Source organism: Triturus cristatus, chromosome 7 (genome assembly GCF_964204655.1).
Source record: "Triturus cristatus chromosome 7, aTriCri1.1, whole genome shotgun sequence".
NCBI lineage: Eukaryota > Metazoa > Chordata > Amphibia > Caudata > Salamandridae > Triturus > Triturus cristatus.
Window position 1 is genome coordinate 1,229,781,288 of NC_140590.1, and position 23,603 is coordinate 1,229,804,890.

At 42.7% G+C, this 23,603-nt stretch overlaps 1 protein-coding gene across 1 annotated transcript in view; it reads right to left on the reverse strand.

The window, feature by feature from the left end:
- Window positions 1-23,603, reverse strand: part of LOC146811679 (zinc-binding protein A33-like) — a 137,870-nt gene that overhangs the window by 57,798 nt on the left and 56,469 nt on the right. The window contains exon 3 of the mRNA XM_085614521.1: window positions 5,396-5,491. Within this exon, the coding sequence (XP_085470647.1) occupies window positions 5,396-5,491 (96 nt within the window). The remainder of the gene's footprint in view (window positions 1-5,395; window positions 5,492-23,603) is intronic.

The following is a 23,603-nucleotide window of genomic DNA, read 5'->3' on the forward strand; positions in this document are numbered from 1 at the left end:
CAAGCCTTTAGATTGGAACCCATGTTTTGACCAAGCTCTGCATGAAATCCACCTGCTAATGTGTTCACAAAACAGAACACTGAAATCTTGGTATCAAAGATGAGCAGACAAGATGAGGACAGGCATGGTGCCAAACCACGCATACCACATTTGCCCCTTGGAGTCCTATCAATACTATAGCACCCAAAGTGTAATTACCCATAGTACTAAGTTTCATGGAGTCCTTAAAATTGCTTCAGGTGTTTCCCTCCACTATTGCATATACTAGCCTTGTGGTATATCAGACATATACCACCACCTTCACTATCAGACTATGGAAAGCCCTCTCTCACCCTTCCCTAGGGTCTGGTTCAGGCTGTACAAACTTTAGAAAGTTTCTCTACAGACTCTAGAATGCAAGGAGTGCGAGAACATAGCACATACGAAGCTTTCTCCTGTGCACATCAGCAGTAAAGCCTGGTGAAGAGTCTTCATAGAAAGGGACCGTAATGGGGAAAACATAAGGATTGGAACACATCGATCTCGCATGCAAATCCCTATTCTAGAAAACTCCAAAATGACCCTGTGGTGAGCTGCTCTCTTGAAATTACTGTAATACCTGCTATATGGAGTTCTCTGCACAGGATTACTGATGTGATGTTCCCATAACACTCATATGGGTTCTAAGACAGAGACCTTTCAGAACAGATGTTTGCGCTCTGCCACGTGCATTCGCTCAAAAAGGTGGGCCCATTAATTTAACCTGCAGTATAGATTGCTCTCATGGAGATGGGGTCTTCTTAATAAAGAAAGGCTTATGAGCCAGCTAAGCAGATCTTTAACCACCGGAATTGTGGGAAAAACCGACAGACATTCAGTATGAATTAATGGCAGCCATTTTTGAAGTCGGTGCAATATACCACATTTCTCTACCAAGTGTTCTACGAAACCTTTTACCAACCAATTAGGATTGTGGAACATTAACTTCTCAAAATAGACCGTCTGAAGTCCCCATCTTGACCTAACCCCTCTTTCTTTTCTTTGAGAGAAATACACAGTAATCCATCGGAGTTCAGGATTTGATATCAAAGCTCCATACCGCTGGTCTAAAGTCAAGAATTCTTTAATCACATGGATCATAGGGCACTTTCAATAAGCAGCAGTGGCAGCCAAATGGCACATACTACAGTACAATTGAAAGTCACATCTATCCATATAAAGTAGTACAGCTGCTTCCTTCCAAGTTTTCATGCCAGCCTGCTTCTATAGACAAGCAGAAACGCATCCACTTGCAAGAAGAAAACTAAATTGGCATTTGGCTTTTTTTTTTTTTTTTTTAAGGACGTTCAGAATACATCATACACGCAGTATGAAGTTAAGCATGGGGAAAGATGCCCACGGTAGACCCACAAGATCCAGGACCACAAAAACAATGGGTCTCGCAGATTCTTTTTCTGCAGAACAAAGATTACTGAAGCCTACAGGAGATTGGATTGCGATGTTCAATTTATTTTCTACTATGGTGGAAACCCTCCTGGAATGCCACAAACATATCCAGAGACCTTCGAGGAAGGAAAGAAACGGGTTGAATGGGGACAGTGCGTCAAGTCTGAAATTGTCAGCTGTGCATTTATGAAATCATTCCTCGAATGTCAAGGACAACTGATGATAGCTAGGGATGACACTTATGCCATCCAATACAATCCTTGGCTCCTCCTCTGTTACTCAATCCTTTTTGTGGTGGTCTTCCCTTGATCTTTGCTGACGAGGTCTAGAAGTTCTCCAAGATACCCTATGTGTTCTTTCCATGCATCTTTATGCTGAACACAGGGTGTGTAAGTAATCAGGCAGTGGTTGTCCCATCTTACTAAGGTCAGGAGTTACAGCTAGCACAATAAGTGGGCAAATACTAGCCTCAGATGCCAAGACTGCCACAAGCTCTGGAGTGGATAGCTCTGAAAAGAAAAAAAAGTGCCTTAATCCTTCAAGACTTACGACTCAGTAGCATTGTGTTCAGTCTAAGTTGATGGCACAGACTAATGACTTCACTTAAATCAAAGCCATCTACGTCAAATGAGGTGTTTAAGAAATTGAGTTATTGGTTGAGAGGTGTTGAAAATCCTTCAAGCAACAGCCACAATCCTGGTCAGGATGAACCACAAAAAGTCAATAAATTAACTTGTGCTTAATGCTCTGGTAGCTGGACACAAAAGCAGTCAGGCTTTACTTGGAGGCAATGTCTGAAGTATTTTTGCAGCATAATAAAGTGAAAACGCAAGAAAAATCCCACATCAATTTTAAAAAATAGACTATCATTTAATACATAAAATGACACAAAAAATAGAAATCTAATTGGTAGACCCAGAGTTATGAGTCTTTAAAGTTGTGCGTGAAAAACACCTAAAAGATCAAAGTGCTAACTGCTGCTATCTGATCACACAAGACATGGTCTAAGTCAAAAGTGAAGGACAACCACGATAAAGAGTGGTTTGCCTACACAAGATGGATTGGGCCCGGTCTCTGCTTACCTTCGGAATTGGAAGAAATTTCAACAAAAAGTTCCTGAAAGGTGAAGTACAGCAGAGCTAGGCAGCTGGTGGTGTTCAAGCAGGATGGGTTGTCTGGGACCCCTTGGACAGGGCTGACGTGAAGATTTCTATATTCGGTCTTAGTCACCGTTTTGGAAGTGGAAAATCCCCAACAGGACAAAGTTGAAGGCAGTAGCCAGGAAGGACTCAACGAGGCCGGATACCGTTGGCAATAGGTCCCACTGAACAGGATTTGCTTTTGTGAAGAAGAACTTAGCAGGAGCTATCGCAAAGTCAGGCCAGCCAACGATACACCACAGGTGGCTCGGCAGGCAAGTAGGTCCTGTCTTGTGTCAGTTCTCATGCCACTTTTTGGCGAAAAAGATTTTTAAGTCCTAACTTTTAGGGTTAGTCAGGAGTACCACATTTAAAAAAAAAAAAAAAACACTCCCAAAAGGTCCAGGACTGATTGGGCACCACTTGCGGAGTAAAGAGTCACTCCATCAGAAGCTAGGTGCAGGGCTCAAGGTCCCTGGAGTTGGTCATGTCCCTGTTGCTCACACAGGTGGGGGGCAGTCAACCTGCCCTTGGAGTCACTATTGTAGTCCTGAGTTCAAGCATCAAAGCAGGCCTCTGGGGATCCAAGGCAGTTGTGATGCCCTCTGCAGGTACACAAGTGTATTGAGAAGTTGCTGAGGGTCTAATTTTTATAACTAGTGCTAGCCTTTGAAATGGGGTAGTCTTCTAGGCTACCCCCACATTGGAGTCTAGAAGGTTCCCCCCCCCCACTCCCCCTCCCTCCCAAGGCGCTAAGAACTCTATGGTGACAACTAGTTTGGTTTGTGTGTGCTGGATGAAGTCCCTATTGAAGTCCAAGTGGGGCAAGGAACAGCTCCGCCTCCACCCATCCTGCCCACAACTAAACCCTTTTGTCTCACGGTCTGCGATGCATATACAAAGCCTAACAGCAGGGTCACTGGCATGAGGGACCAAATGGCTAGGATTAGAAATTACCAACTTTCTAAAATTGTGACTTAAAATTCGCATTTACCATTAAGGAGTATTTTAAATTACAATTCATTTGAGGGCAACCATTATATTTCCAGCTGTTCTAAATTAAACAATAGCACTGATCAAACGTAATAAGGTAACCCAATGCTATCCCAGGGGAATGTAGTTCACTATCATGACAGGTTATGCTTAAAAACGCATCCCACTTTTTTAAAATACAATGCACCCTTCCCTATGGGCTGTTTAAGGCCTACCTTAGCAGTGACATATATATTAAAAAGAAATGCTTGGGTCAAGCAAAAGGTTTATATTGCTAGATCAAATTGGCAGTTTAGAACTGCACTACAGGCGGCTATGGCAGGCCGGAGACATTTTATAGTGCTACTCTACTAGGTGTCACAATATGTGCTGCAGGTCTACTAGTATCATTCTACTTACAGGTCCTGGATACATGCAGTACTTGGCACCTACACCCAATTGGCACATTTAATTTTCTTGTAAGCCAATTTTACCATTTTGGAGGGAGAGAACAGTCACTTTAGCACTGGCTAGAAGTGATAAAGTTTGAACAGAGTCCCACTGCCAACAAAAACAAAGTCAGAAAACCAGAGGGGAGAAGGCAAAAAGTTTGCGGGAAGACCACAACAAGGATATCAGGTATAACATGGCTAGCCAAGTATACCTCTACGTCAATTTAGAGTGCACTGACATCCTATAACATCACACACCTCTACTGTGAGCAGAATCAGAAATCAAAAACACAGTCATGGGTGGGGAAATCAATGGAGTTCTCCGGGGTAGAGAAGAAACAAGAAAAACGCCCTTCTACAGTTTTCCACAAATAAAGCATATACAATTAGGTGTCTACTTTGATGTCTACACATAGGGCTCAGTGCCAGACACTATCCTACAGCAGGACATCTCCTGCCAAATGTCAGATTCTAACATACTGTAGTTACATTTATATAAGTTTTCTCACCCCAGTCAAGGTACTGAAGTGCATAGGGGTAGACGTATCATGCTCCTCAGTGGGCGAAGAGGACAGCAGGCAGATCGCACACATGTTAACCCTTTCTGGACATTTTCCCTAGAACCTCCCGACTATGATGGAGCAAGTAAAACTAAATTTTGTATACCTCCTATTTCCATGAAAATAATTACGTAATCACTCTAAGCATTATAGGTAATAAAGGTACCCACATGTCGAGCGTTTTTTCTCCCGGGTACAGATTTGTGCGAGACGAGTGCGTGTTGGTGTTATGGGCCCCACCAATGAAAGTGTATGGATGAGTTAGTATGGTGATGAGTCTGTGACATAGGGAGAATATGTACATTTGCCCTTTTCCGCTGGAGCAACTACCACAGAAGGGCAGGTACACAGACAGAACAGAAAGTTAGCACCAAACACATTAGCAAAAATAGTGGCAAAAAAAAAAAAAAAAACCATTAAACAAAAATTCAAAATCTATCTAAAAATAATGCAAGGAAAAGTGAGATAATGTCCTAAAATAAAGAAGGGGTCTGCAAAACCTGTTCAGTCTAGTTACCAGAGAAGGTAAACAGTGTTCTGAGATTTAGTAGGACACCTACTTAACCATAAAATGTGGGTTATTCCATTCTAATCTGTCAAATATCTTGCTACCAACCCAAATGTATTGTTCAAGTTGAACTAATTTGAGCTTCTTGTGTTTACAAATGAGGGGATTTAGGAGAACTTCTTGACGAGGATGAAAATGAGCGAAACTGCATAAGAATGATGGTGGAAGCTGATTTACTTCAGTTGAACTTTCGTGTCTAGATCATGGTAGACATTACATACTAACTTCAACTCTATTTCCTGCCATATACCCTGACACAGAAGTGAAGCACCCACTCACCTTGTAATGGCGTATTCTCTTTTTGTAGTTACTTTCGAAATCCTCATATTTCTGCATAGCAGTCGATAGTGGAGTTATGGTAGCCATCAGCTGGCCCTGAAAAGAATGAAACAGTATTTACAATAGGAAATGATAGCACAACATTGTTCCAACAAACAGTCCACTCATCCTTTCGACAACAAGGGGGCTGCAGTTATATAAAAATTCTCAGATGTTAACCCTGGGATCAGTATTGGTCAAAATATCCAGTCCAATATATTGACAAAGTTAATGTATATTACTGACTAACAAAAACACACCTCTAAATGGAAGCATAGGTAAATGTGGAGGTGCCCGGGATTACCTTGTGCAGCTCCAATAATAACAGTCCTTCAATTATCCACTTTGTAAGCCTCATGTATGTGGGATGTACAGACCTGCTGCTCAATTACAGTGTCCATTTTGGACTTACTTCAAGCCATCTCCTAATATTCCTGGTACACCTCCAATGCAAGGTTTCCCCACACCTCCCAGCAGTAGGGTGACCAGATAGCCCTGTTTTTCCAAGGACTCTCCCAGCACTTTTTGCAAAATTAAGTATATGTCCCAGTTTTGAGCAGGGTAGGATGAACATGCAGTTCTTTATTTTAAAAAAAAAAAAAACATTTTTGAGCAGAACACATAGGTAGATATGTTACATTAAAAAAACCCTCAATATTAAAATAGATACACTCCTTCATGAAAGAAATTAATTTAGGACTATTCAATTTTTAAGAAAGGCTCGGAAATGTAAGAGTGCAAAGTGCTGAAAATAGCTTGAAGAAAGCATGTTCTGACAGTAAATAAAAAACTAGATTATTCGAGGATGATAACATCCAATCAACACTAACCCTACCTGGCCTAAAAAGAGTACGATACATCGCGACAAATCAGGATGGAGTCAACTATAATCTACTCTAAATTACATTGGGTCCCTTTCAACTCCCTCCTAATATATCCAGTCTAGAGCAAACCTTCTAGTTGCCCCAACCCTTTTTGTGTAGGGCTCTTCAAATTTCCTTGCGAGAGTCATTTTATTGTACCATTGTACATATGTAGGTACTCTGGTTGTCCTCCAATTCTGCAGTATCAGCGATCGCCACAATAAGGAGGCTATTTTAATACACCCCCCCCCACCCAGTTTTAAAAATACATTTTGACTCAGTTTACAGAAGCCAAAGAGCGCCACGGCAGCCTCTGACTTAAATTGGATATGCAGGTCATTACTAAGAGCCCCAGATATTCAAGCCCAAAACTATGTCAACTTTGGGCATGTGAAAAAAGTATAGAGCCAGTCGCCTGCTCCTAATTGCTGGCAGCGAAAACATTTGTCTTCCAAGTCAGGAAACATTTTGTGGAGGGCTTTCAGAGTATAGTAAGCCAACCAGCGTGACAAGAATGACATTTGCTTAAAGTTGGCAGCCTTTAAAGACTTGTTGCAGAGTTGCGAGATCTGCCACTCAGCCTCAAAAAAGAAGCAACAGGAGGTGTCGGAAATTTTAACCCAAAAAGATTTTATTAAGTGACTTGCCCCTTGATACCAAAGAAGTCTATACCAATTGCAGACTCCTCGTAACTTTGATCAAAAGAAGGCAACCAGTAGTGGCGATGAGCCTGCACTAGCCTCCAGACAACATTTCTTCACTAGATAAGTCATCTGCAAATATACCAAAAAGCCTACTGTACGACTATGACGGCACCTAGTTTGCTTTTCCTGCCAGGTAACACATCTCCCTCCCACCCAAAAATTACCCTATTCTCTGAAGCCGTGAATATTCCAAAATCTTAATTAACTGGACTGGATATGTAGCCCCAGAACTTTACATTCCCTGTGCTCCAGATAGTCATACCCAGCAGCCATGGCGTTCAAGGAATATAGAGACTGAAGTCGCATGCTTAATTCTTGTAGTGTCTTGTACCTAGTTTTTTTTTGGGGGGGCGGCGGGGTTTACTATCTGTATAACGACCGGGAGCTGGGACAATGCTTCCTTTACCCTTTTCTCCAAAAAGAAGTGATCTAAGGATCACTGGAGGTCAACTATGTGAACAAGTATATCTACAAGAAAGGCTTCATAATAAGTTCAGATCTGGGGCAGAGCTATGCCCCAGTTTCATTTCTAGTTGAAGTACTGGATATTTAACCCTGGGTGCCCTTTTGTTCCAAACAAATTGGCGAAATAGTGCTTAGAGTTCTTTAAATAATGCTGAATTTACTTTTATTGGGATGTTGCTTAAGAGAAATTAATAGGGATAAAACTGACATTTAAATTAGAGAACCCCAACCAATTAAGGTGAGCAGCAGAAGGGACCACCTATATAATAAATCTCAAATTTTCTTCATCATGACGTCAATTAAAATTATACAGCTCTGCATACGAATTAGCTATGTATACTATGAGGTATCAAATTGGATTGTTGGATAGAGCTTGGCATTGAAGAGTAGTGGGAAGGATGTTAATCGAGGTGTTAAACATCAAAACTTCAGTTTTCTTACGATTAATTTTATACCCTCCGATTGATTGAAATTGAGCAAACCCAGCGAACAGTTGTTAGATTTTGTTCTAGCAGCTTTAGGTATAGAATATTACTGTCCGCAAAACAGCTTTAGTTCAGTTGTGCCTGCTATAGGGTCTTCTACACCTACATTTGCCCTATTCCTGGCTGCCAGTGGTTCAATGAAAAAAAGAAAATAAAACAGGCAAGAAAGGACAGCACTGCTGAGTTCCACAATTTAGATCTACGATTCTGGCTAAGTTAGAATTCACGAAAAACAGAGTCTGAGCTTGTTGATCTAGATTTCATAGCATATTAGTAATGGAGTAAGGAAATCCCACCTTAATGCCATAGAAAAGGGTCTCCCAATTGACCAAGTGAAAAGCTCTCAGCATTTACAATCATTCTAAATGTATCTGATTGACATTGAGGAAATGTAATGAATGTATTAAAAAAGCAGTATTAGATGACATTTGCCAACCTGCCAGATTGGCCCAGATTTTGATTAACATGTTATAATTAGAGTTTAGTAAACTGATTGGTCTGTAAGAAATTACATCTTTGGGATTCTTCCCCTTTTTAACAAAGCTAACTACTGTGGATTCTTTAAAAATTGATGGAACCTCACCACCTGCGTTTACAAAACTAAAAAGCTCTACTGAAAAAGGTATGAACTCTTTGTTGGAAGGCCGTCTTTTCCGCTGGCCTTGCCAGTTGGCATTGAAGATCAAGCCTCTCGGATTCCAAATATAGTGATATCAGCCACTATTTCCTCTACCTGGGAACTTGACATCTGCGGTAAAATAATTTCCAAGACATACTGGTATATCGCTTCCTTCAAAGCTGTATATTTAGTCACACAGAGGTTATTATAGTGCTAAAAAAAAAAAAACTACTTCTTTCCTTTTGTGAGACCAAAACCCCAGTTTCTGGGTCCTCCATTTCTGTAAAATGCAGCCTCCTGCTTCATCCGTGTTGACCTGGCCACAAATTTAGCCATCAACTGATTTTCTTCATACATCAGTTGGTGAAATGTCAGCAAATTATTTAATTCTTCAATTGTGAAAATAAATCCCTTAGCTCCTGTTGGGCTACAGCCAAATGCCGGTCAATCACCATACAATCTCCAGAGGAACTGGACCTTGCCTGCAAGGCAGTGTCGACTGGTAGTTGAAGTTCAATTATGCGTGCTACACGGATTTTTGATTGTGCTGCCATAAAGGCAATTATCTGGCCACAAATAGATGCTTTGAAAGTCCCCCAGACTGCAAAATGTGTGGCAGTGTCCTTATTGCCCTGAAAAAATTATTTAATCCAGTTTTTCATATTTAACAGCCACTCTTGATTAGAGAGCATGAGGCGGTCCATCTGCCAATTGGACCTGTCCCTTCGCCTAGCTTCCATTTCTATCTTTAGACTAATCAGTGAATGGTCTGAAAAAGAATTAGCCCTTAGTTGAGAGTTTAGGCACCTTAGGGAGGTAGACACAAGGAAATAATTTATACGAGAGGCTGATTGGAACAGTTGAGAATAAAAAGTGTAAGAGACATGACCGGGTGAGCTCTGCGCCATGGGTCAATCAACTGATGGTCTTGTATCAATAAATCTAGTAGTTTTTTTTTTTTTTTTTTTAGTAGTTGGCTTCAGCAGATATTTCGTTTTTATTAGAAATGTCTTGTGCTAGGTCCCGAATGTAGTTAAAATCCTCTCCCGAAAATTATGGGGAAAAAAGGTTCCTATGGCCAACTCAATCTTAATGATAGACCTTGGGTCATCCCCCACCTGGGTGTAATAGTTCACAAAAATTAAATTGCCATTTACCCAAACTGCGATCCAAATCCATCTACCCTGGAGGTCCCTCTGAACTTGTGTAACCTCCCAGTCTATCCCCTGTCTCAGATAGATAGAAATGCCCCTTATAGCCAATTCGGCCGAAGAAAAGTACACCTTCAAATAATATTTAGGAATGAAAAGTTTAGGTGTATTTGTCTTTAAGGGAGCTTCTTGAATAAAAAGAATTAGCGGTGAAAAAGAGGTGTACCCATCTAATTAGACTGCCGTACTCCAGCTCATTGGTTATGCCATTAATATTTACGGATATAATCCACCCAGCGACCCACTCCCAGGGCGCTTTTCTGGGACAAACCATAGGGAGGCTGCATCTGTAGTGAAACCTGGTGATCCCCTCGACGCTGACTAGGGGTTCCATGTCCCTCTAAAATCCTAGAATGAGGTATAACTACACCCCTAAATTATGTAGTGGACCACCCCAAGAAAAATAAACACAGCAAGTCCCAGACAGTAGATATAAAGCTCAATTCATAGAGGGCACAGTATACAAACAGATCCAAAGAAAACTTGAAGCGCTTGTTGGACTGGACTCTTTTTGCAGGGTCATCCCAGAACTTTTTGCCTTCCTCCTGTATTTTTGCCGACCTGTTGGTGATTTTAGGACTCTGGGCACTTTACCACTGCTGATCAGTGCTAAAGTGCATGTGCTCTCTTTTGTAAATTGTGTTATGGATCAGGGTTTCAAGGATTGGCAATTTGATTTACTTGTCAGACCCTAGTACAGTGCACTATGTGTGCCCAGGGCCTGTAAATCAAATGCGGTTGGTGGGCTTGCAGCACCGATTGTGCCACCATACAGAAGCAGCTTGTAAAATGTGACTTGGGCCTGCCATTGCAGAGTCTGTGTGCAGTCTGGGAAATCTATGTCGACTTGGCAAGTGCACACACTTGCCAGTCCCTAAACCTTCCCTTTCCTACATGTTAGTCACCCCTAAGGTAGGCCCCAAGGTACCCATGGGCAGGGTGCATTGTATGTGAAAGGTAGAACATGCCCTGAGGTGTGTGGCATGTCCCGATAGTGAAATACTGCCAATTTCGTTTTTTACTATTGCAAGGCTATCTGTTCTCATAGGCCAGAATGGGCAGTTAGTTTATAACATCTTATAAACATAACTGACCCTGGGAACAAAATAGGAAAATAAGTTTTAGTGTGCCTGAACTCAGAATGTTAAAGTGCATCTTTTAGTGAGGGTGATTTTTACATTCTGCGTTTAAAATACCACTTTTAGAAAGTGGGTATTTTCTGGTCTAATCATCCAGTGTGCCTCTGCTAGGTTTGTGTATTGCATGTCTGGCTTTTGGATGATAGGGGATGGAGGAGGACAGTGGCTCCAGAATTCTGATGAGTCAGGGCTGGGCTGAATAGGCCTGATCTGCCTTTGGAGTGGTGGGAGGAGTAGCACCCTCACCTTAATAGGGTTGTGCCTGCCTTCCACAATGACTGCTCAGTCTCCCTGTGGTGTGTCTGGAGCCAGGGCTCACACTGACAAAAGGAGGTTGTTGTGCACTTGCAAAGTGCCCCACAGAACTGGTTTTGGCTGGGCACAGACACTCTCTGCCTTCAGGGAACAAAGGATTTTGGTGTATAAAAAGAGGGGCCCAGACCCCAGACTTTTAGATCACTTCTGGGAAATCATGAGGAAATCTTTGTCAAGGAGAAGAGCTGGATTAGCGGAGGGGGAATACTGCCCCTGTGCGGTTTGCTGTCTGGGGTTGGCCTGCAGTGGCTACTTGCTGCCAACGAAAGGAAAAAAAGGACTTTGCTGTTTGCTTTGTCATCTTGAGGAAGCCTCCAAGGGCTTGAAACGGAGTTGGCCTCCTGTTCTGAAGTCTCAGGGACACAAAGACTTCACCACCAGCTCCCCTGAATTCCCTTGCTGGGAATTCCAACCTGCAAAGAGGTGCCTGCTGCTGTTTAGGACCTCTGGAAACTGTTTTGTCGCTGGGAGCTCGGAAATCGATGCAACACCGACGAAGCGTGTCGCAGCCGCACTTTTTTCACAATGCAATCGCAGGAGAAACCGTTGCAGTGCCTGTCGCGGCTTGAGAAATCGCCGCTGCACTGATCCAGACGCAAGCCTGCTGTGCGGCTGCACAAAGACACGCATCGTACCAGATCAAGGCATCGCACTGAGACGCTAAAGACTGTCACATCATTTGGGGTCCGCAGTAAGAAACAGACGCATCAACTCCCCACACAGTAAGGAACAGACACATCATCTCCCCTGAGTGCAAGGAAAAGACGCATCACCTTCTGCAGCCATTTTGTTTGCTTTGCATGACGCATCTAAGGTACTTTTGAGAAAAGTATCACATTTACAACTTACATTGAACTAAACTATTTCTACCATTTGAAAGCCTTATTTTTTAATACTGTATTGTGGATTTTTTTTCGTTTGGTCTTGTTTTGGGTTAGATAAAGATTACTTATTTTTCTAAACCGGTGTGGTGTCCATTTGTAGTGTTTTCATTGTGTTACTGTATGTGTTCACATACTTTACACACTGCCTCTGACATAAGCCTGTCTGTTCGTGCCAAGCTACCAAGGGGGTGAAGCAGGGGTTATTTTAGGTTGTTTCCCCCCTTACCCTGACTAGAAGCAAGGGTCCCTATTTGGACAAAGGTACCTACCTCTGCCAACTAGAGACCCCCATTCTGTTCACCTAATTTGCCGCCACGGGCGTTTGTTGTGGATTGCCACCACCGCTAATCAGAGTCATCAGGGGGTATTCTCGGTCCCGGTTCCGGCTGTGCAGGAGAAGCCGGCCAGGAGACCACAAGCCCCAGCATCCATAGCAGCGCGTACGCTGCCCACGCCGAGCCCAAGCGCCTGGAGGCGCTCAAAAGGGACGCAGGGCTCCTGCAGCGCGGGCGTGCCTGGGCCGTCAGGGGCCAGAGGAGGTCGGGTTGGGCCACCCCACTGGCATTGACCATCAGGCACTCACCCTATCTACCCAGCCTCAAGGTAACGTGAAGTTATTCGTTACTGTCTGTCTACCATTGCATTGTTTAGTGGTCTTGCAGTTGGGTCACCTGAAAATTGTTACTACAAAATGAGTAAACCTAGAGGAGTAGCCGGGACCTTAGACGCATTTATTGTGAGGGCAGAGTCCTTGTTAACGCACAAAACTGAATTGACCGAGAGGCAATTGTCCCTGGATCCTGCTATGCTACAGCCCCATTTATCGTTAGGTGGCCCTATTTAGGTCAGTGCAACACACCCAAACCCACAAAATTCATCGCCAGCGATGACCAGTCATGTTTCCTCAAATGCATCCCCGTTAAGCTTAGATTCACCTAAAATGACCGCCCCAGGTGTGCCCTGTCTTAACACTAGGGCACAGGTTGCGAAGTCTCAAAGGAATGCCAAATTAAATGCTCAACCCATTAAAAGGAAGAGAAATGTCGGCACATCTAAGACCAAAATTAAAAACACAAAAAGTTGCCAATCTGTCAGCAGTACAAATGACCATGCGGCTGTTGCTACTAACTCTGTAGCCACCCGGACAGACACTATTCTAGAACTTTTGTGTAATGAGATCAATACAGACATTGCAGGGGAAGCCGCACTTGCAGGGTCTGCAATGAAAGTTTTTAAAACCACATTGGCTAACATCAAGGAGGTGATCAATACGAACTTTAATTTACTTTGGGGGAAAAAAAGCGCTTGGACTCTGCAATGGACAATCTAAGTGGTAGTAAGGTGAACTATGTTGCCAACGATGTAGGGGGGGGGGACCCTATAATCTCTGTGGCTAACAAACATGGGTCTGATACACAATTGATGAGCACGGTCCCTTATATGGATACTCCCCTTGTCAACCCTCGTACATCTTGTCGTAACCCAAATGAACTTCCTGTGCTGAATCCCACTCGAGCAGAGGAATCGTCAAGATATGCTCCGAGTGCATAACGTAAATAATTTAAACTTGGATCCAGGTAGTAGTTACTATAATCAGTCCCTCTTACCTTCGCAGTCGAGGATATAGAAAAGGCCATAAAAAATACTTCAAGTAACAAAGCACCAGGCCCTGATCATGTCCCAGCAGATATTTATAAGCATAATCCCAGTTTCTGGGCAAAGATTTTGGTTAACGTCTTTAACGCTGTGGCTTTGGTTGGGCCTCCTGTATTATGGCGTCACTCAACAATTATACCGGTTTTTAAAAAGTGTCAACGGAGTGAACCCAGGTGCTATAGACCCATATCCTTGATTGATTCGGTTGTAAAAGTATTAGGCAAGGTTATATTAGGCAAGATCACAGATTGGGCTGACGATAATAATATTATAAGTAACCTACAATATGGATTCCGTAAAGGTCGAGGTACCATGGATCAATGCCTGAACCTTTTTATGTTAATAGGAAAATATACCATGGCAAAGGAGGGCACGCTGAAGCTGGCATTTATGGACCGGACCTCAGCTTTCGACCTGGTTATCAGGTCGAAATTGTGGTCTATTTTGTTAGAAATGGGTCTGGATCCGGCTTTTGTTTACTTTCTAGTAGATCTCCATCGTGATCTCACTGCTTCGATCAGGTTGTCCCAGGACGGTAGGTGCTCTAAACCTTTTAAATCTAGGAGAGGGGTTTGACAGGGGTGCATTATGGCACCCCTGCTTTTTACCTTATATATCAATGCCCTGGACAAATCCTTGGTTAAAGCAAGCTTGGATATCCCGCGTGTAGGATATACTCCAATTCCAGTTCTCCTATACGCGGATGACGCTGTACTACTGGCCAGAACTGCGATAGGTTTACAGCGTCTCTTAGATGCATTTGGAGATTTTATGTTGTCCTTGGATCAGATTGTAAATATAGGTAAATCGCATGTTTTGTCTACAGGTCGTAGAGTTACAAAACCAAGAACTTTTTATTGTAATGGAGGTTTAGTGTCTTCTGTCCCCTCTTTCACTTATTTAGGGGTAGTTTTCGATGAAAGGAGTACCTGGGTCCCACAGCAAAAACTGAAAAAGAACGCAGTAATTAGATCAACTTCTGCTGTATTAGGTTTTGCTAAACGGTTGGGGGCAAGACCAATGGAGGCCATCATTAAAATATATACATCTAAGTGTCTGGCCATTGCAGGATACGGTTCCGCTATTTGGGGTTATAAACCCCAGTTAGAACTACAGATAGCGGAAAACATATTCCTGCGGAATCTCCTCTCAGTACCGCAATCTACCCCTAATTTTTCCTTACATCAGGAATTGGGATTGTGTTTTCTATCTGACACTCTGAGCTTGGCGCCGTTACTTTGCTGGCTCAGAGTGTGGCTTAATCCAGAGCTAACCCTTAACCAAGAGATACTACGGGATTGTGTTAAGCTGGATAAAGTGACTAATATCAAGTGGTTAGTTTATGTCAAATCTATGCTCTCTAATTTGGGTCGTCAGGAGCTACATGATCACCCAGAAAATATTAGGAAGGTTGATCTGAAATGGGTGAAATGTAATTTTTAAAAAATGATGATGGCAGAAAGGAAAGGGATTGAGTTACAAAAACCTCTAGTAAGGGCTCATTCTCTCATAAAAACAACATTGAATATAGAACCCTATCTGCTAATAGTTACTAAACCGTTTCATCGTTGGCTCCTGACCAGATTTAGATTTAATCTAATACATTTGTCCTTAGGGGACTTTCCGAGCTGGTCTAAACCTGAGGATGCAGGTTTATGCTCCTGTGACAATTACTCTATCCAAGATACTCTACACTTTTTACTGTTTTGCAAACATTACACTGCGATCCAGAAGAAGTTTTTGGTTCCCTTACTTTGTAAGAGGGGCTTTCTTCAGGCCAAACCTGCCTTACTCTACTTACAACTGTTAACCAACACGTGGGAAATTTTTAATATTGCTTCCTTTTTAGTGGCTGCAGTCAGGACGAGGGGTAAAATTATAGCCAATTGAAATTTTTGTTTAATTACATAAGACAGTATATATATCGATTTTTGGTCCTCTATGTATTTTTCCATTTTGTCTTAATTTTTATTGACCAAATCTGATCAAGTCCTCATATAAGTAATTTTCTAAATTTGGTGGATTTGATGGTTCAGCACTTTTTTAGTGATCATGTCGTTGTATGCACTTTAGCCTGAGAGTTATGAAAAAAATGTTATGAATATTTATATGATGAGCATATTATTGTTATTTAATGTATTTGTATTTGTCTATGAATGTAAATGTTGTTTTGTACTTTTATGATTTTAATTAATAGATTAAAGTGGATTGACTTGACTACTATAATCAGTCAAAACCCGTTACCACTGCGAATGATTCAAGCAGGGATACTACGGACTGTTTTAGGGGTTCACGTTTGAGCCCAAATACCGATGTCCTGAGTTTATCCCCGGCCTCAAGTCCCTGTGTGTTAGTCCTGGCCAGCGTACCTAATCTTGCTGGGGGCCAGAGGGAGTCCTGGGCAGACCTCTGTAAAAAAAAATCTGTAGATTGGCTATGTAAACAAAGGTTTCCACCCTTCTCATATGAATGAAATCCTTGTGGCCAGAAGATTAGGGTGGGTTGGCCATTCGGATAAGAACATAAACGGCGACTGTATAGTTCTTAATTTCCGTAGACCCCAAATGGTTCACCGTTTACTAAGTATCCGTGAGCAATAATTCACACAAAGCACTGGCATCTGTGCGCTCCCCTTTGGTTATTTTTACAAACCACCATTTATACAGTTTAGGGATGCTTACGCACCGCCTCTGGTAACCAATAGGTTTCATGCACTTTCCAGTTTAGATGCCCAAGACTGACAACCACCATTGATGGCCTACTTACAGGACCATGTGGAGGATCTCCCAGGTATTACACTCACATCTCATAATGACAAGCCAGTTTCAACTAGGGCCAATGTGGCAACCGACCTGAGTATTTTAAGTTGGAATGTAGCAGGACTACAATCTAGGCTTGGGGACCAGGACTGGCTGCGACTAATAAAGGAACAAGACAGTCATTTTCTAGGAGACCTGGGCCACTCATGATCTATATATTGAAGGGTTCCATTGTTTTAGCGTAGCAGCCTCCAGCCGAAAATTGGGCCGACCATCGGGGAGGCCTATTCATTGGGATTAACATCGCAGCCGGAGGGAGCTTTAAGGTTTTATTAACTAATAGCCGCAATTACCTAGTTGTGTTTTACAAAAGGAGAGTCTTTTTATTTGGTAAATTTTTATAATAATGATTTTCATTCCATCCCCAGCAGGAATTGTATTGAGCTTTTTGATTTTATTTCCAATTTAGATTGCCAGCAAAGCTCGGGCGGGTCTATTGTGATTCTCTTGGGTGGAGACTTAATGCGAAATTCACTGATATAGAACATGATGTGGGGACATGTAATTTAGGTCGTAGGGGGTGCAGAGCTGGCCGTGTTCGTGAGCTCATATAACCTGGCCAATGTTATGGATTTGGCGGGCTCTATAAATGCCACCATCCACCAACTACCAACATTTAGGGGAAGGGGTTGTTCTTCAACCATAGATTATCTTTATTTCCTCTTTTCTTGAGGATCAACTAATGGCCGCAGAGGTCATTGCTACGAATCATGGAGACCACAACCCTATCAAAATAGTATTGAGACTGGCACCCCTGCCTGCGTTTTCTTCTGAATGCGAGGCTAAAAACCTTGTGCCTTCAATTGACAACTTAAGGCTAATGTGGAGGGGTGCGGATAGTGGCGAACTGTTTAAGACACTAGTGAAGGACAACATGCATCTTATTAATTCTTGCCTGTCATTACAAACCACACACACAGAGGTAGTTCATGATTTTTCCAAACTATTTCTGGCCTTCGATCCATGGGTCAGCTACTAACCCCTATTAGCTGTGCTATTTCTGGTGTGTCTTGGGAAAACCACTTCTCAAAAATCTATGCCACCCCCTCACCAGAGACAGATCAGTATGAATTTGGTCCACTGACCAACATACAGATAACTATATTCAAAGTAGAAGAGGCTATCCACCAGAGCATTGGGAATAAAGCCCCCGGCCCCGACGGGCTACCAATAGACTTTATAAAATGGAAACCAGAGCTTTGGGCCCCGCTTCTTCTGAATGTTTAATAACTTAAACACATGCCTCGCTACCCGATACGTGGGCCAAGAGTATCATAGTTCCAATTTTTAAAAAGGGGGGGGGGGAAAATCGGTCTTGCCTAGTAACTATAGGCCGATCTCATTGATCCAAAATATTGGGAAGAGTTTATACAACAAGATTTTAGGTTGGTTAGAGGAAAATGGCATTTTAGAGCCCTGCCAGTTAGGCTTCCGTAGCAAGGTTGGTACAAATGAACAATGTTTAAACTGCAATTTGGTAATTGGGAAATATACCATTGCGCGGAACTCCCCGGTCTATCTGGCCTTTATGGATCGGTCCTCAGCATTTGACCTTGTTAACAGGTCAAAGCTCTGGACTATCCTTCTGGCCTATGGGCTGGATGAGCCTTTGGTACATTTTTCAGCATACCTTCATAAAGATCTCCAGGCACAGGTGTGGATTGGCATGGGTGGCGAGGTCTCAGGGGCCATTAAGGTAGGAAGGGGGGGGGGGTCAGACAGGGCTGTGTCCTTGGCCCCCCTCCTTTTTATTATTTACTTTAATGGGCTGAATAAATCGTTAAAAACCTCGACCCAAGACGTCCCCACAATCAATGGGAAAACTCTTCATGTGTTATTATACGCAGATGATGCGGTCCTTATAGGCCGCACCCCGAATTCTCTGCGTATCTTAGTACAGACATTTGTCAAACATATGGATAGTTTGGACCTATGCGTGAATTTAAAAAATTCATTTTTAATGTCCCGTGGCCCTGGGAAACGTCAGCTAAGCTCTATTGTTGTTGCCAGAAATTGACAAGCACCCGCATATTCCCCTATCTTGGGTTGGTCTTTGCTGCGAACGGCTCCTGGACTGAGCACCTCGCTCACTCCAGGAGCGAGTTCACAAAGGCCATCAACTCAATTCTTAGCCTTTCCCGCCCAAAGACCAGTGGCGCTATTTTAGCCATTCAAATTTTTTTTAAATTACAATGTGTCCCAGTAGCCACGTACGGGGCGGAGATTTGGAGTATTGCGAGTTCCAGTATTCAACAGGAAGAAAACAGGTTTTGCAGGAAACTGTTGGGCATCCCAATTTCCACTTCACAATATATCGGTCACAGAGACCTCAATCTTAATTATATATCAGATTTTGTACTTGCCCGACCAGCTCTTTTTTGGTGATCAATTTGGAAGAATCAGGCTGCCTCCCTAACTAAAGAGATTATTACGGACTGTGTTAAGTGTGAGAAAGGGATGGATATCCCTTGGTTGACTGGAGTGCACCTAAGCCTGCGCAGTGTTAACAAAGAATACATCTTTTTAAACCCTAGCATAGTTGAAACCGTGCACAAAAAAAAAGAGCTTAGAGATGCCCTTTATTCACTATATAATACAGAAAGGATTGGTATGGAATCTAAGAAATCTTCTGTTCTTAGTTATATGTCTATAGAACAGTATCACCATCCTCTACCTATATATCTCACCCTACCTATGAGTCATTGGGAAAGGAGCCTCTTATTCCGTCTAATAGCAGGATTTGTTAAATTTGCATTGTGTTTCCCTCTTGGTTACCACCCCAATCTTGATCACGTACCATGTCCATGCGAGTGGCCAATCAATCTTACATTTTCTATTTTTCTGCTAATATTGCATGAAATATATAAAGTGGCTTTTATATCCATTTTTTAAAAAGAAGAGGCCTATTAGTTTGGATACTGCCTATTCGTGTATGCTCACTCTGGCTGATGAGTTGATTTCGCATAAGCACATTTCTGAGAATCGCCATTCGAACACGTAAGACCATGTCCAATCCTTGAGTTTTAATTATGCTTGAAGACCTTTGTATAATTGCTGGATGAACTGATATTTTATACAACGTGATCCATTTATTACCAATGAATTTCTCTTCAATTTCTTATTTAATTCGTCGTTATGTTTTATACCATTACAATTCACTTATCATGCAATCTCTTACTCTCCGCCTGTTATTCAATTTGCTATGATGCTGTGCTTTTATGGGTACTAAGCTACCCGAATAAAGTTTATGAACTGAACTGAGACCCCCATTTCTAACAGCGCTCTAATAACCCTCAAGGGCTTACAGCTTTTGGCTTGCGATTTGAAGTCTGAAGAAGAAAGAGCATCTTCCTCCTTTTTTTCTTTTAAAGTATCCTGCAAGAGTAAGGACTGTCCCGATATACCCGCGGTAATTCACGAAGCAGAGCCACAGAGCGACCACGAGAATCCAAAGCAGCCGAGGCTCATCCAGCACACCTCCGAAAAGCCGCACCCCACAGCAACCAGAGCCATGAGAGATAGATTGGTCTGGGTCAGCGAGGTAGTCCTACCATGCAGAGCAGCCCCAGCCACGCATCTTGACATGTCGAAGCCTCCCTCGGCGGTTCAAGCGTTGTCAACAGCATCCAATTTTATGCACTCTGACGAGGAAACCTCGGGACAGAGTTGTGGGACAGGGAGGGGCAGCCAGCTCACTCAACACCAGCCCATGTGGGATTGCCTACCAAGCATGCACATTTATTGCCATGCTGTGAAAGCTCACTTTCACATCAGTCCTATCATCACACCAGGAACAAAGTGTGTTTAAGAAGTCTCCTGCTGTGCTGCCTAACCTCACTGACGCAGGATTTAATGAGGGATTAATCAAACTATGTGGGGCCTATCACCCAAGGATAGCATCACAAAACTGCCCATGGCAGAGGGAGACAATAATTCTTCATGCTATATATTATATATAATATACACATACACAGAAATAGGACTAAATGTGGGCACTGCACTGACCAGTGCCAACATAGTCCTTTTTCTATTGTCAATGGTTCTCCCAGTTTTTGGTTCTGAAAATCTGGTCAACCTACCTAGAAGGCCTCCACTTCCTGGGACACACTGAAAATATCCATACAAATGAACTTCTCTTTCTGTCATGTTTCTAGCATGGCCCATGGTCCTTTTCCCTACATTAGCCTAGTGTGCACGTTGTAGGCCGCATTTCTTTTGCACACATTACTACAATAAACATGCTTGCTTTTGGGACACATTGTATTTTTACACAGAACCTGCATACCTTTGTGTTTTTTTCTTTTCCTGGGATTTTGTTTGAACACCATAAACAAGGTCAACCAACAATGCCCCTGGTTATTCTCTCTGGCCAGGCACTAGCACCCAAACATATCACGAGAATTTGGTTGCAGTTTGTGAGCAAATATGTCTCGTCATAACGGAGGACAGAAGTTCTATAAACACACTCTGAGCAAAGGTCCTGAAGCACGATCACCATGTCAGCTGAAATGTACAACATCAGTCTATGTATGCTTAAGGTACGGGGTCCACCACTAATTCCAGAGATCTTTGATATATAATCATTTAGCTTCACTATCTTATACCATGACAGGGCTTTTTATGGTATTTGGTTGATTAACCATGCTAATGATATTTCTGGAATGCATTTGTTTTCGAATTGTGGTGCAAATACTGCATCTTAGAGCAGGATATAAGTTAAATAAATATAAGCTTCCTTTGTGTCTCTTGTTTATCGTATTGTGGACAAGAATGAGTGAGAGCAAAATGGTGTCTGGTCACCACGATCACAGTGAGGGTAAAGGTTGTGTTCTGGGGTGCCAATTCACTTGTTTCTCTGGAAAGGTTAAAAGGGCAAGTGACGAACTATAGCTAAATCGGACTCTGGCTCATAGGTACGGAGCTGGTGTTCTATGGTCCCAAGCAGAGTTCTATTCCCTGCAACATTACTTAAGAAATCTGAACAAATGAGGATTTCCCTCTAGATGTACTCAGATTGAAGTTAGCCACAGGCGCTGGTAGTAGGGGTAGTCAGGGTGCTGCACCACCACCAAAATAACCTTGCTGAAGTTCAGAAGGTGAATGACCAATAAGTAGAGAAATATAATGAAATTGTGCTTCTAGCTTGTCATATATGCTGGGTGCTCAAAGACAAGTCAAAAAACAGGCTATGCCTTACAAATTGTTGCTTTTTTTCTTTTTAACAGAGATTGGCATTTACTTTTCATTCTCGGACTGCAAAGAAAGATGATTCTGTAAAGTAAACGATGTAAGCCTGCTGGGGAAGCAGAATTGTGAAAGGAAATGCTGGAGAATGTAATGTTTTCCAACACCAGAACATTCAAATGGCTGTAAAGGAATTGTACAAATATTTCCAAATGTCAGAAGTTAGGACACCTTTACATACTTTGGTCCTGCGGAAGCAGCTACATCTCTACGGGGAGTGTTTGGCTGAAACATGTTGACCATTTCAATTCTTTGACATTTGCTGTCAGCACATAGCTATCTGCACTCGATGGTTCGAATTGACAGTTAAAATCTCCCCCTCGAAATCTTCCTTGCAGAAGCTGGAAGTGAAGCTAAATGCTCATTCAGATATACAACATTTGATTCTGTCTGGTTCCTAATGGGTCTACAGTATACATTGGATACATATGTCACTTCCGGGTGAGTGGCCAAACTAAAGCATCTAATGTCTGGGGAATTCACTGTAACCTCCTTCTCCAAGCTTAAGATGGTGGTTTTCCCTCATATTGTAAGGCACCCTCAAGGCGTTCCTGCCCCTGTAGAAGTAGCTGCCTTGTAAAAGTTCACATATCCTGTACGATAAAGGGGCTGCAGTGACCAGGTCTCTTGGAAGAGGTAGACATACTCTGTCTCCATATCTTGTTCCAGGGCCGCTATTTCGCTAGCGAGTGGGTGTTGGGCCTGGTCTCCAAAGGATAACTCTCGGCTCTCCGTTAGGGAGTCTTGAGGAACTTCGATTTTCGATTGTGATCGCATCGACCCGCCATTTTGGGCTCCGCCGCCCTCTTGTGTTGCCCTCACTCAGGCAGCACGACGATCGAAGTCTTTTTCTGCAAGCTTCGTATCAAAATTAGCCTTCTGCCTCTATTTGCAAAGCTGGTGTTAGGTTTGGCCGAGTACACTAATCCCTGTCTGGTTTTTCTAAACCCCGTCTCAACTATCTGTTGGTTCACACTATTCTCCTTTGACTTTATCTTATCGTCTGGCCTTTGCTGTCCTCTGCTAGCATTATCTGGTTTCACAACTGTCCTCCAATACATACAAACGTATCTCGCCACCTGCAAGTTAGATGTAGATCCGTTAATGAATTAGTTTGAAGGAGGGGTGACTAACACAGTTGAAGGAAAGGCTTCTTCGAGTCATCTGATACTTTGTTTTTAAACCTTTCCTATTGGTTCTGTCCTGTTTTCCAACTTTCCTTATTGGCTCTTTATGTATTCTGGGTGTGTATTTGGTTAATGTATATTTTTCATATATGCTATAAAAGGTTGTACGCCACGGAGTGAAGTGGCAGTCTCCTGAGAACCTACCTCGTGTACTTCTGGGACAACTGTACTAGCTGCAGCTAATAAATCTGATCTTTTACGCCGACAGAGTGTCCCCGTGTCTCTGTGTAGTTAAGCAGGAGATTAAGGCGTACCCTGCGCCGCCAGGTCCAAAAGGTTCTGGTTCTTCAACTGGCGCCCAACGTGGGGCGGCTTCAGTGGTACCAGTTCTGCCCGAAGTTCGTGAGGAACCCCGCAAAAAAATTCTGGAGGAATCGCTAGCCACATCAAGCGACCCCTGTATGTCGAAAGTGGTCCGAAGGTCTTTTGCAGCGCGGTTACTCATTCCTGACGGTTACTAACGACTGCTGCCCTGACTGCCGTCCTGCCTTGGCCCTTCCTTTGATGATGTATGGTAAGGCGAGACGATAGACGGGCCTCTGTTGGTGTAAGAAGACGTCCTTAGTTAAGTATTTCGT